Source organism: Mobula hypostoma, chromosome 11 (genome assembly GCF_963921235.1).
Source record: "Mobula hypostoma chromosome 11, sMobHyp1.1, whole genome shotgun sequence".
NCBI classification, from domain to species: Eukaryota; Metazoa; Chordata; class Chondrichthyes; order Myliobatiformes; family Myliobatidae; genus Mobula; species Mobula hypostoma.
In genome coordinates, this window is record NC_086107.1 from 76,113,191 (window position 1) to 76,125,614 (window position 12,424).

Below are 12,424 nucleotides of genomic sequence, written 5' to 3' on the forward strand. Positions count from 1 at the left end.
AAAAACGGAAAGTAAGGTAGTGCAAAAAAACCGAGAGGCAGGTCCAGATATTTGGAGGGTACAGCCCAGATCTGGGTCAGGATCTGTTCAGCAGTCTTATCACAGTTGGAAAGAAGCTGTTCCCAAATCTGGCTGTACGAGTCTTCAAGCTCCTGAGCCTTCTCCCGGAGGGAAGAGGGACGAAAAGTCTGTTGGCTGGGTGGGTTGTGTCCTTGATTATCCTGGCAGCACTGCTCCGACAGCGTGCGGTGTAAAGTGAGTCCATGGACGGAAGATTGGTTTGTGTGATGTGCTGCGCAGTGTTCACGATCTTCTGCAGCTTCTTTCGGTCTTGGACAGGACAACTTCCATACCAGGTTGTGGTGCACCCGAGAAGAATGCTTTCCACGGTGCATCTATAAAAAATAGTGAGGGTTTTAGGGGCCAGGCCAAATTTCTTTAGTTTTCTCAGGAAGTAAAGGCGCTGGTGGGCCTTCTTGGCAGTGAACTCTGCTTGGTTGGACCAAGTCAGGTCATTTGTGATATTGACCCCAAGGAACTTGAAGCTTTTGACCCGTTCCACTTGCGCACCACCGATGTAAATTGGGTCGTGCTGTCCGCTACTCCTTCAGAAGTCAACAACTAATTCCTTCGTCTTGTTGACGTTGAGGGATAGGTTATTGTCTTCGCACTATGCCACCAGGTTCTTAATTTCCTCTCTGTACTCAAACTCATCATTACCCAAGATACGGCCTACAATTGTTGTGTCATCAGCAAACTTATATATTGAGTTTGATGGAAACTTGGCTACACAATCATAGGTGTACAGTGAGTACCCAGCCTTGTGGGGCACCGGTGCTCAGAGTGATTGTAGAGGAGAGCTTGTCCCCTATTTTTACAGCCTGGGTCCTGTCTGTGAAGAAGCTGAAGATCCAGCTGCAGACCTGAGTGCTAAGGCCCAGGTTCCAGAGCTTAGGAATCAGTTTATTTGGAATGATGGTATTAAAGGCAGAGCTGTAGTCAATGAAAAGGAGCCTTACATATGCGTCTTTATTCTCCAGGTGTTCTAAGGAGGAATGTAGGGCCAGGGAGATGGCACCTGCCATCGACCTGTTGCTCCAGTAGGCGAATTGCAAAGTGTCGAGGTTGACCGGTAGACTGTGGTTGATGTGTGCCATAACCAATCTCTCGAAGCACTTCATAGCAATTGATGTCAGAGCCACAGGTCAACAGTCATTCAGGCATGCCACCTTGCTCTTCTTCGGCACTGGGATTAACGTTGCCTTCCTAAAACACGAGGGGATCTTAGACTGAAGCAAGGAGCAGTTGAAGATGTCAGCAAACACTCCAGCTAGCTCACTTGCACAGGCCCGGAGAACACGTCCTGGGACGCCATCTGGGACCGTCGCCTTCCTTGGATTTATCTTCAGGAAGACCCTTCTAACATCCTCCTCGGTGACAATGAATCTCGATGCCACCAGGTCCGGTTCATCCGGAGGGAGCGGGACGCTCCTCTTCTGTTCGAATCTTGCGTAGAATACGTTAAGTTCGTCAGGAAGAGAAGCGCTAAGGTTATTGATATTCCCAGCCTTTTCTTTGCACCCAGTGATCTCATTTAGACCCTGCCATAGTCTACTGGCATCCCTTTGGTAGCCTGGGCTTCCAACTTGGCTCGATATTGCCTCTTGGCACCTTTAATGGCTTTCCGGAGTTCCCCCCTGGATTCCGTGTAGCGACTGGTATCCCTGGACCTAAAAGCCACAGCTCTAGCCTTTAAAAGGGACTTGACCTCGTAATTCATCGTATGCTGGCATTTATAGCGAGAGGATTCGAGTACAGGAGCAGGGAGGTACTACTGCAGTTGTACAAGGCCTTGGTGAGACCACACCTGGAGTATTGTGTGCAGTTTTGGTCCCCTAATCTGAGGAAAGACATCTTTGCCATAGAGGGAGTACGAAGAAGGTTCACCAGATTGATTCCTGGGATGGCAGGACTTTCATATGAAGAAAGACTGGATGAACTGGGCTTGTACTCGTTGGAATTTAGAAGATTGAGGGGGGATCTGATTGAAACGTATAAGATCCTAAAGGGATTGGACAGGCTGGATGCAGGAAGATTGTTCCCGATGTTGGGGAAGTCCAGAACGAGGGGTCACAGTTTGAGGATAGAGGGGAAGCCTTTTAGGACCGAGATTAGAAAAAACTTCTTCACACAGAGAGTGATGAATCTGTGGAATTCTCTGCCACAGGAAACTGTTGAGGCCAGTTCATTGGCTATGTTTAAGAGGGAGTTAGATATGGCCCTTGTGGCTACAGGGGTCAGGGGGTATGGAGGGAAGGCTGGGGCGGGGTTCTGAGTTGGATGATCAGCCATGATCATAATAAATGGCGGTGCAGGCTCGAAGGGCCGAATGGCCTACTCCTGCACCTATTTTCTATGTTTCTAATACCCGGATCGTCTTGCGAGACACACAGTCTTCCGTGCATTTCCAAATAAAGTCCGTGAAAGCTGAGGCATACTCAACGAGGTTAGCTGCCGAGTACTTGAATACTAAGAGTCTACCGATTCAAAGCAGTCACGGAGGACCTCATCCGTTTCCTCCGTCCGATGGATCGAAAATCCCTCCGGTTGGATGACACAGTCGGGGGTGGTAGGGGAGAGCCAGGTCTCGGTGAAACAGAATACACAGCAGTTCTGCATCTCCCTGTGAGTCTCCCTTTAAGATCATCCACCTTGTTCTCTATGGCTTGCACATTAGCTAGTAGTATGGTGGGCATAGAGACCCTGAAGTCCCTCAGCTTCAATCTGACCAGCAGCCCAGCTCTTTTCCCACGCTTGCTCGGTAAATAGTGCATCTTTCCAGGTTTCCATCGATGCAGTGTGTTGTTGTCAATCTGTGTATATAAGCTATCTTATGTATTTATTATTATTGTGTTCATTATTTTATACCTTTGTTTGTGCTGTATCAGAGTTTGGGTAACAATTATTTTATTCTCCTTTACACTTGTGCACTGGAAAGGACATTAAACAAGATTGAATCTTGAAGACACTGCCAGGGGTGGTGGTAGAGGCTGACACATCAGCCCAACCAGCTTTATCCCCTCATGAAATCATTAATATATTCTGAATAGCTGTGGCCCCTGCAATGGTCCCTGAGGTAACACTGATCACTGCACTGTCCCCCCCCCCCCCATTGTTTATTCTCTGTGCTCCCCTGCTTTAGCTTTTCACTCATCTCTGATCATAAGGTAAAAAGGCAAAGCATCAATCTCTGGAATCATCCCACTAAATCTCTCCTTCCCTTTACAGGCCAGCCACTCTGTTTTCTCAGAAGCTTAAGGAGAATTGGCATGTCACCAAATACACTAACTTCTACAGATGCACTGCTGACCGGTTGTATCACGGCCTGGTATGGCAACTCTAAGGCACAAGAACGCAAGAATTCCTCCTCATTAATGTGTAAAACAGACAACCTCTAATCCAAAATCAACAGTCTAGTTCTAGATACACACCAGGGGAAACATCTTCCCAATAGTCAGCCTGACAATTTCCTCACAGTTTTACTCACTTCAGTAAGACCAACAAAGCAGTCCATCATTGTCACAACAATTGACATTATCTACAGGAGGAACTATGATTATGGAGACACGTAGTCCTCTTTTATTGTCATTTAGTAATGCATGCTTTCAGAAATGATACATTATTTCCTCCAGTGTGATATCACAAAACACAGGACAAACCAAGACTGAGAAAACTGAAAAAAACCACATAATTATAACATACAGTTACAAACAGTGTAACAATACCATAACTTGATGAAGAAGTCTGTGAGCACAGTAAAGTTCAAAGTTTCTCAAATGTCCCACATCTCACGCAGACGGGAGAAGGAAGAAAAACTCTCCCTGAATCACAATCCGACTCTGAGTCATCCGAAAACTTCGAGCTCTGATCAGCTCTCCGACACCGAGTACTGAGCGCCATCTCTGTCCGAACGATTCGACCTCCTTCTCGGTCGCCAAAAGCAGGCTATGCCGGGGATTTTGAGGCCTACCCTCCGAAAGATTCCCGACCACACAGTAACGACAGCAGCGAACGGGCGTTTCAGAAATTTCTCCAGATGTTCCTCTGTACTTTCACGTCCATTCTCCATCAAATCAGAATTGTCCATGGCCCCTATTTAACGGATACGATATTTTCACCGGAGAGCTGCGCACGCGCGGCACGCTGCCGTCTTCTCCTCCTGCCAACTGCCACATCACCTGTGGCTTTTCCTCTCTCTGCTGCTACTGTCAGCCAGCAGGTACAGGAGCCTGAAGGCCCACGCCAGCAGGTTCAGGAACAGATCCTTTCTTACAACTATCAGGTCCCAGACCAACCTGCACAACTTTGAATCGACCTTAGCAACAGAATACTACAGACTACAACTCTGAATCGACCTTAGCAACAGAACGCTACAGACCATTCCTTGCACTACCATGGACTTGACTCTATGTTTTTTTTAACACAAATATCTCTTTTTTGTACAGTCTCATTTTCTCTCTCTAGTCACTGCCTTCTATGAGCTTTCTGTAGCCATTGTCTGCGATGCTGCTGGCAGCTTTTTCCTTGTGCCTGTCCATCACGACCTGTGAACATGATCTAATTTAAATGCACCCTAAGCCTTGAGTTTGACCTAGAGTTTGTCATCTGTAACTCTTGATTAGCCAGGGTGTAAAGATTATGGGGAGAAGGCAGGAGAATGGTGTGAGGGACATGGATCAGACACGATGGAATGGAGGAGCCCTTTTTTTGCTCCTATCTTGATGGTGTTGTGGTAATCTGATAGACCTTGAGCAACACACACAAGATGCTGGAGGAAGTCAGCAGGTCAGACAGACAATGGAGATGCTTCATCAGAACTAGAAAGGAAGGGGCAGAAGCCAAAAGAAACAGAAGGTCAGATAGAACATAGAACATAGAATAGTACAGCACGGTACAGGCCCTTTGGCCCACAATGTTGTTCCGCCCCTCAAACCCTGCCTCCCATATAACCCCCACCTTAAATTCCTCCATATACCTGTCTAGTAGTCTCTTAAACTTCACTAGTGTATCTGCCTCCACCACTGACTCAGGCAGTGCATTCCACGCACCAACCACTCTCTGAGCAAAAAACTTTCCTCTAATATCCCCCTTGAACTTCCCACCCCTTACCTTAAATCCATATCCTCTTGTATTGAGCAATGGTGCCCTGGGGAAGAGGTGCTGGCTATCCACTTTATCTATTCCTCTTATTATCTTGTACACCTCTATCATGTCTCCTCTCATCCTCCTTCTCTCCAAAGAGTAAAGCCCTAGCTCCCTTAATCTCTGATCATAATGCATACTCTCTAGACCAGGCAGCATCCTGATAAATCTCCTCTGTACCCTTTCCAATACTTCCGCATCCTTCCTATAGTGAGGCGACCAGAACTGGACACAGTACTCCAAGTGTGGCCTAACCAGAGTTTTATAGAGCTGCATCATTACATTGCGACTCTTAAACTCTATCCCTCGACTTAAGAAAGCTAACACCCCATAAACTTTCTTAACTACCCTATCCACCTGTGAGGCAACTTTCAGGGATCTGTGGACATGTGCCCCAGATCCCTCTGCTCCTCCACACTACCAAGTATCCTGCCATTTACTTTGTACTCTGCCTTGGAGTTTGTCCTTCCAAAGTGTACCACCTCACACTTCTCCGTGTTGAACTCCATCTGCCACTTCTCAGCCCACTTCTGCATCCTATCAATGTCTCTATGCAATCTTCGACACTCCTCTACAGTATCTACAACACCACCAACCTTTGTGTCGTCTGCAAACTTGCCAACCCACCCTTCTACCCCCACATCCAGGTCGTTAATAAAAATCACAAAAAGTAGAGGTCCCAGAACAGATCCTTGTGAGACACCACTAGTCACAATCCTCCAATCTGAATGTACTCTCTCCATCACGACCCCCTGCCTTCTGCAGGCAAGTCAATTCTGAATCCACCTGGCCAAACTTCCCTGGATCCCATGCCTTCTGACTTTCTGAATAAGCCTACCCTGTGGAACCTTGTCAAATGCCTTACTAAAATCCATATAGATCACATCCACTGCACTATCCTCATCTATATGCCTGGTCATCTCCTCAAAGAACTCTATCAGGCTTGTTAGACGTGATCTGCCCTTCATAAAGCCATGCTGACTGTCCCTGATCAGACCATGATTCTCTAAATGTCCAGAGATCCTATCTTTAAGAATCTTTTCCAACAGCTTTCCCACCACAGACGTAAGGCTCACTGGTCTATAATTACCCGGACTATCCCTACTACCTTTCTGAACAAGGGGACAACATTCACCTCCTTCCAATCCTCCGGCACCATTCCCGTGGACAACGAGGACATAAAGATCCTAGCCAGAGGCTCAGCAATCTCTTCCCTAGCCTCGTGGAGCAGCCTGGGGAATATTCCGTCAGGCCCTGGGGACTTATCTGTCCTAATGTATTTTAACAACTCCAACACCTCCTCTCCCTTTATATCAACATGCTCCAGAACATCATCCTCACTCATATTGTCCTCACCATCATCAAGTTCCCTCTCATTGGTGAATACCGAAGAGAAGTATTCATTGAGGAGCTCACTCACTTCCACAGCCTCCAGGCACATCTTCCCACCTTAATCTCTAATCGGTCCTACCTTCACTCCTGTCATCCTTTTTTTCTTCACATAATTGAAGAATGCCTTGGGGTTTTTCTTTACTCTACTTGCCAAGGCCTTCTCATTCCCCCTTCTTGCTCTTCTCAGCCCCTTCTTAAGCTCCTTTCTTGCTTCCCTATATTCCTCAATAGACCCATCTGATCTTTGCTTCCCAAACCTCATGTATGCTTCCTTCTTCCACCTGACTAGATTTTCCACCTCACTTGTCACCCACGGTTCCTTCACCCTACCATTCTTTATCTTCCTCACCGGGACAAATTTATCCCTAACATTCTGAAAGAGATCTCTAAACATCGACCACATATCCATAGTACATTTCCCTGCAAAAACATCATCCCAATTCACACCTGCAAGTTCTAGCCTTATAGCCTCATAATTTGCCCTTCCCCAATTAAAAATTTTCCTGTCCTCTCTGATTCTATCCTTTTCCATGATAATGCTAAAGGCCAGGGAGCGGTGGTCACTGTCCCCCAGATGCTCACCCACTGAGAGATCTGTGACCTGACCCGGTTCATTACCTAATACTAGATCTAGTATGGCATTCCCCCTGGTCGGCCTGTCTGCATATTTTGACAGGAATCCGTCCTGGACACACTTAACAAATTCTGCCCCATCTAAACCCTTGAAACTAATCAGATGCCAATCAATATTAGGGAAGTTAAAGTCACCCATGATAACAACCCTGTTATTTTTGTACCTTTCCAAAATCTGCCTCCCAATCTACTCCTCTGTATCTCTGCTGCTACCAGGGGGCCTATAGAATATCCCTAATAGAGTAACTGCTCCCTTCCTGTTCTTGACTTCCACCCATACTGAGGATAAAGAGGATCCTGCTACATTACCCACCCTTTCTGTAGCTGTAATAGTATCCCTGACCAGTAATGCCACGCCTCCTCCCCTTTTTCCCCCTCACAGGGGGAGAAGTACAAGCTGGCAGGTGATTGGTGGGACCACATGAGGTGGCGGGGGGGAGATGATGTGAGAAGCTGGCAGGTGATTGGTGGAAGAGATAAAGAGAAGAAGAAGGAGGAAACTGATAGGAGAGGATTGTAGTTCATGAAATAAAAGGAAGGAGGTGGCGAAGCAGAGGGAGACGGTGGGCTGGTCATGAGGGTGGGGAGGGGAAGAGAAGGGGTGAGAGGGTAACCAGAATGACAGAAAACAAAATGGAGGGATTGGATGGACACAGGGGGACGTTATATCTGTGTCCCCATCTAGTTTCAGACCAGAATCAGAATTGCAAACAGGTTATCATCACTGCCATATAGTATGTCATGAAATTCCCTGTGTTTTTGCAGTGGTGCAGTGAAATTTTCTAAAAGTTACAATAAGAAATAAAATAAATCAGAAGTGCATTAGTGAGGTGTTGTTGATGGGTTCATCACCTCGAGTTTTCCCAGGTCAGAGGTGAGTGCTGCTGGTGGTTAGACTCGGGGTCGTACCCCACCCTAGGTGACATGGTAATGTTAGGAGGTGCCGCTTGTGACGACTGCCCTCTCTCTGAACCACAGGTGCCCTACATACCACATTGGTACCAACAGTACACGCAGTTGGCCGAGCGCAGCTCTGATGAGGAGGATCTGGAGAGGCACAGCCCACCACTGGAAGTGTCCGACGGAGAGACAGAAACCACTGAACCTGCTGCTCAGATGGCTGGGGCAGAATCAGGCAAGTGCAGAGTGTGATGGCGGGAGAAAGGACAGACCAGTGTGAAAACAGGAATGCTGATTCCACACGGGCAGACGGAGGGGAGTGAGGGGGCAGAGGCACAGAGGGAGATGAACACAAGAAGCCCATGTCAGAGGGTCAGACAGCAGTGAGGGGCGGAGGCACAGAGGCAGATGGAGGGGCGGAGGTACAGAGGGAGATAGACACATGAAGCCCATGTCAGAGGGTCAGACGGCAGTGAGGGGCAAGTCACGGTGCTTCCTCAAAGTAGGGCTGGGCAGGTCAGTGTGGCCTTCCACCCCAAATTTGATGAAGAGTCTCAGCTCAAAATATCAACTGTTTATTTCCCTCCACAGATGCTGCCTAAGGGTTTCTCCAGCATTCTGTGTGTTATTCATTGTGACTTCATTGGTTAGGAGACATTGGGGCTTACTAGTTACATTAGCAGTGTCCATTTATACATCCCTTCAGCAAAACGTGTGAGTGCTTCACCAGAGTAAAGTGTGGCAAACTTTAATGCTTGGCCACAGGAGGAAGGAGAAGCGAGGAAGAGGAGGTACAGGGTCACAGGGTTATGCTGCATGGGAATAGGACCTTTAGTCTGACCAATTCGTGCCAGTCAAGATGCCTCCCTATTTGTCTGCATTTGGCCAAAACCCTCTAATCGTTCCTATCCATGAATCTGTCCAAATGTTTAAAGATTGTAATTGTACAGGTCTACAACTGTCTCCCACCACCTGCCATGCTCTGTGTGGTAAAGATGCTCCTCAGATACCCTTTAAATAATTTCCCTCTTGTTTGAAGCCTACATGCTCTGGTTTTGGACTTCCCAACCGAAGAAAAAAGACTGTGGCTGTTCGCCTGTAAACTTAAAAAATTGCCGGACTAATAATCACACCACACAGTTAATAACTTTAACCTCTTCACTAGTTTATTGTTCCCAGTTCAACTGGCGAGGAGCTCGAAGCCGAACATCAAAGAGACAGAGTCTCTCTCTCTGGCGGTGCAAACGAGCTTCTGATTTTAAAACAGAAATGCTACAATTTATAGAATGGGCAGACAAAGAACACTCAGTTACAACGGTATGCCAAGTCAGTTAGAAGCGAAACCCAATTTCTTAGATAAGAGAGTCCACTAAATCAGAGTTTAATTACAAATAGATATATTGTCCACTCCGTATCAGTTATTCCTTTCGCTCGGCCCCTGACTTAATTACAGACAGATGTCTTTATCATTGAGCCTCTCCAAAGAAAAGACCGAAATCAGTGGAACAAAACAGTAAAGCATGACCTATGTGAGCTTAGCCCTCATGTCACCTTGAAAAGGCAGCTAATCAAGTGAGCTGTTAATCTAAACAAACTACGGGCATATTCTTCAGAGAAAGCAACAGAATTTGTTCACTAACACACATAGGGTGGCACTTAAGTTCTTCAACCCATTATTTACAAGAGTCCAAGAATCATTTCTTACTTTCCCAACATCCTTAAACTTTACCACACTCTATCTATGCTCTGTATAATCTTATAAATCATTACAAGGTCAGCTCTCAACCTCCTTCACTCCAAGGTAAAGAGTCCTAGCTTATCTGGCCCCTTCTATAGCTAAGGGTTTGCAGTCCTAGTAACATCCTCATAGATATTTTTTGCACCCTTTTCAGCTTAATTACATACTTGCAATGGCTGAGCAACCAGACCTGCACTCCATACTGCCCTGTGGCCTCAACAGTAACCTGTACAAACATCCCGAATACTGTACTTAGTGCCAATGCCAATACAGGCAAAGGCAAGCAATCTAGCTGTCTTCTTCAACACCATGCCTACTGTGTCGCCACATTCAGGGAACAATGTACTTGTGCCTCTGTTTCTCAGCGCTTCCTAGGGCCCAGCCACTCATTGTGTAAGACCTGTCCAGGTTTAACTTACCAAAATGCATCCTTTCACAAGTTGAGGTTGGGGGAGGAGATTTCAGAGCCCAGAGCCACGTCAGCTGATGACAGGGCTGCCAGAACTGGAGCAGCTAATGGAGAGAAAATCATAGAATGGACTAAAAACTGCAGATGCTGGAACTCTGAAGTAAAGGCAGACTACACAGGTCAGTCAGCATCTGTGGAGAGAGAAACAGAGTCAATATTTTGGGTTGGAGATCCTTTATCAGAACATTCTGATGAAGTGTTATTGATCTGAAGGATAAACAGTGTTCAAAGAGCTGCTGAGGAAGAGTAAAGTCCTCAGACTCTTGACCAATCTAGAACCTTCGTGAGACTCAATTCTCTCCTCACGCCATGACTGGTGTCAACTCAGTTGGCTTCCTTTCATTGGCACATTCATCGCCTGTCCCTATTGGATGTTCTGCTTGGCCACATCAGAGGACAGTTTAGGATATCTTGTTGTCTCACATCCCTGACCTGTGCCCTTCTCTGAAACAGAATCAGAATCAGTTTATTGTCACCGACATATGTTGTGAAATTCATTGTTTTGCAGCACCAGTACGTTGCAAGATGTTAAAAAATTACTGTAAGTAACAAAATGGACAATAGTGCAAAAGATGAATAATGAGGAATGATGAATAATAATGAGAAATAATGAATAATAATGATGACAGGGAACAAGAAGAAGATTCGACTCTATCAGTTCCTCCTGGATCTCCTCCGGAGCGGTGATATGAAGGAGAGTATCTGGTGGGTGGACAAGGACAAAGGCACCTTTCAGTTCTCCTCCAAGCACAAGGAGGTGCTGGCCCATCGCTGGGGGGTGCAGAAGGGCAACCGGAAAAAAATGACCTACCAGAAAATGGCCCGAGCTCTTCGCAATTATGGCAAGACGGGTGAGGTGAGGAAGATCAAGAAGAAGCTGACCTATCAGTTCAGTGGTGAGGTGATGGGGAGAGGAGAGTGGAAGCATTACACTCATTGAACCCAGCACCCATCCGACAACCATTCTCCTTCCTGCTTCCCCTCATCAACGCTTGTCTTCCTGGGGAGCTCACTGGGCAGAGTCACAAGCTGGGTGAGGGAAGTACCAGAGCAAAAACTCATCAGTCCATCATGGTTCCTCCTCTGCCTCCACCTCCATCTCTCCTCCCTCACCTATCACTTCCTCATCCTCAACAATTCCCTGCCTGCCTCTCCATACCTGTCCTCACCCACTCTTCACCAAATCCCCTCCAATACATGCACCTTGATTCCCTGCTCCTTTCCATCCGAAATGCCTCCACTTCCTACCCTGCCCTCTTCTCTCTTCTACCCCTATTCCAGCCTCCTGAGATACCCTCCTTCCCCCATTTCCCATCATCCTCGTGTGTCTCCACCTCCCTCACCACCACCACCCTTCCACAGCATTACAGTTGTGGCGAGCCATGGTGACCTGACACACTGACCATCTCCTCCTGCCAAATCTTGTGTTGCATAGTGTGTGGTCGTCCATGGGCTTGTGTCTGGTTAGGGTACAGGCTCAGGCAGGATGGTGTGTGGCTGTGCAGGGGGTTATGGGTGGGCTGTGTAAGTGTCTGAGGTTGTGAATTGTGCTCTGTATGGGGTTAAGGGTGGGTATTGTGTGAGGGCGTGATGTGTGTGAGGGTTTGGTGTGAGTGAGGGTTTGGTGTGAGTGAGGGTTTTGTGTGAGTATGTTGTGTGTGTGTGTGTGTGTGTGTGAGGGTTTGGCGTAGGTGAGGTACAAGTGTACCTGGAGTGTGAGTATTAGAGTGGGTATGTGGGTGAGTGTGAGTATTAGGGTAGGGTAAGTGCGGGGGGAGTGTGAGTATTAGAGTGGGGTATGTGGGGGCAGTGTGAGTATTAGAGTGGGGTATGTGTGAGGGGGAGTGTGAGTATTAGAGTGGGGTATGTGTGGGGGGAGTGTGAATATTAGAGTGTGAGTATTAGAGTGGGTATGTGTGGGGGAGTGTGAGCATTAGAGTGGGGTATGTGTGGGAGTGTGAGCATTAGAGTGGGGTATGTGGGGGGTAGTGTGAGTATTAGAGTGGGGTATGTATGGGGGTGAGTGTGAGTATTAGAGTGGGGTCTGTAGAGAGGGTGTGTGAGCATTAGAGTGGTGTATGTGGGGGGTA

At 47.1% G+C, this 12,424-nt stretch overlaps 1 protein-coding gene across 1 annotated transcript in view; it reads left to right on the forward strand.

The window, feature by feature from the left end:
* LOC134353477 (transcription factor PU.1-like) overlaps positions 1-12,095 on the forward strand; it is a 148,872-nt gene extending 136,777 nt beyond the window's left edge. The window contains exons 3-4 of the mRNA XM_063061480.1: positions 8,206-8,362; positions 10,964-12,095. Coding sequence (XP_062917550.1) covers positions 8,206-8,362; positions 10,964-11,274 — 468 coding nt within the window. The 3' untranslated portion in view covers positions 11,275-12,095. The remainder of the gene's footprint in view (positions 1-8,205; positions 8,363-10,963) is intronic.
* The last annotated feature ends 329 nt before the right edge of the window (positions 12,096-12,424 follow it).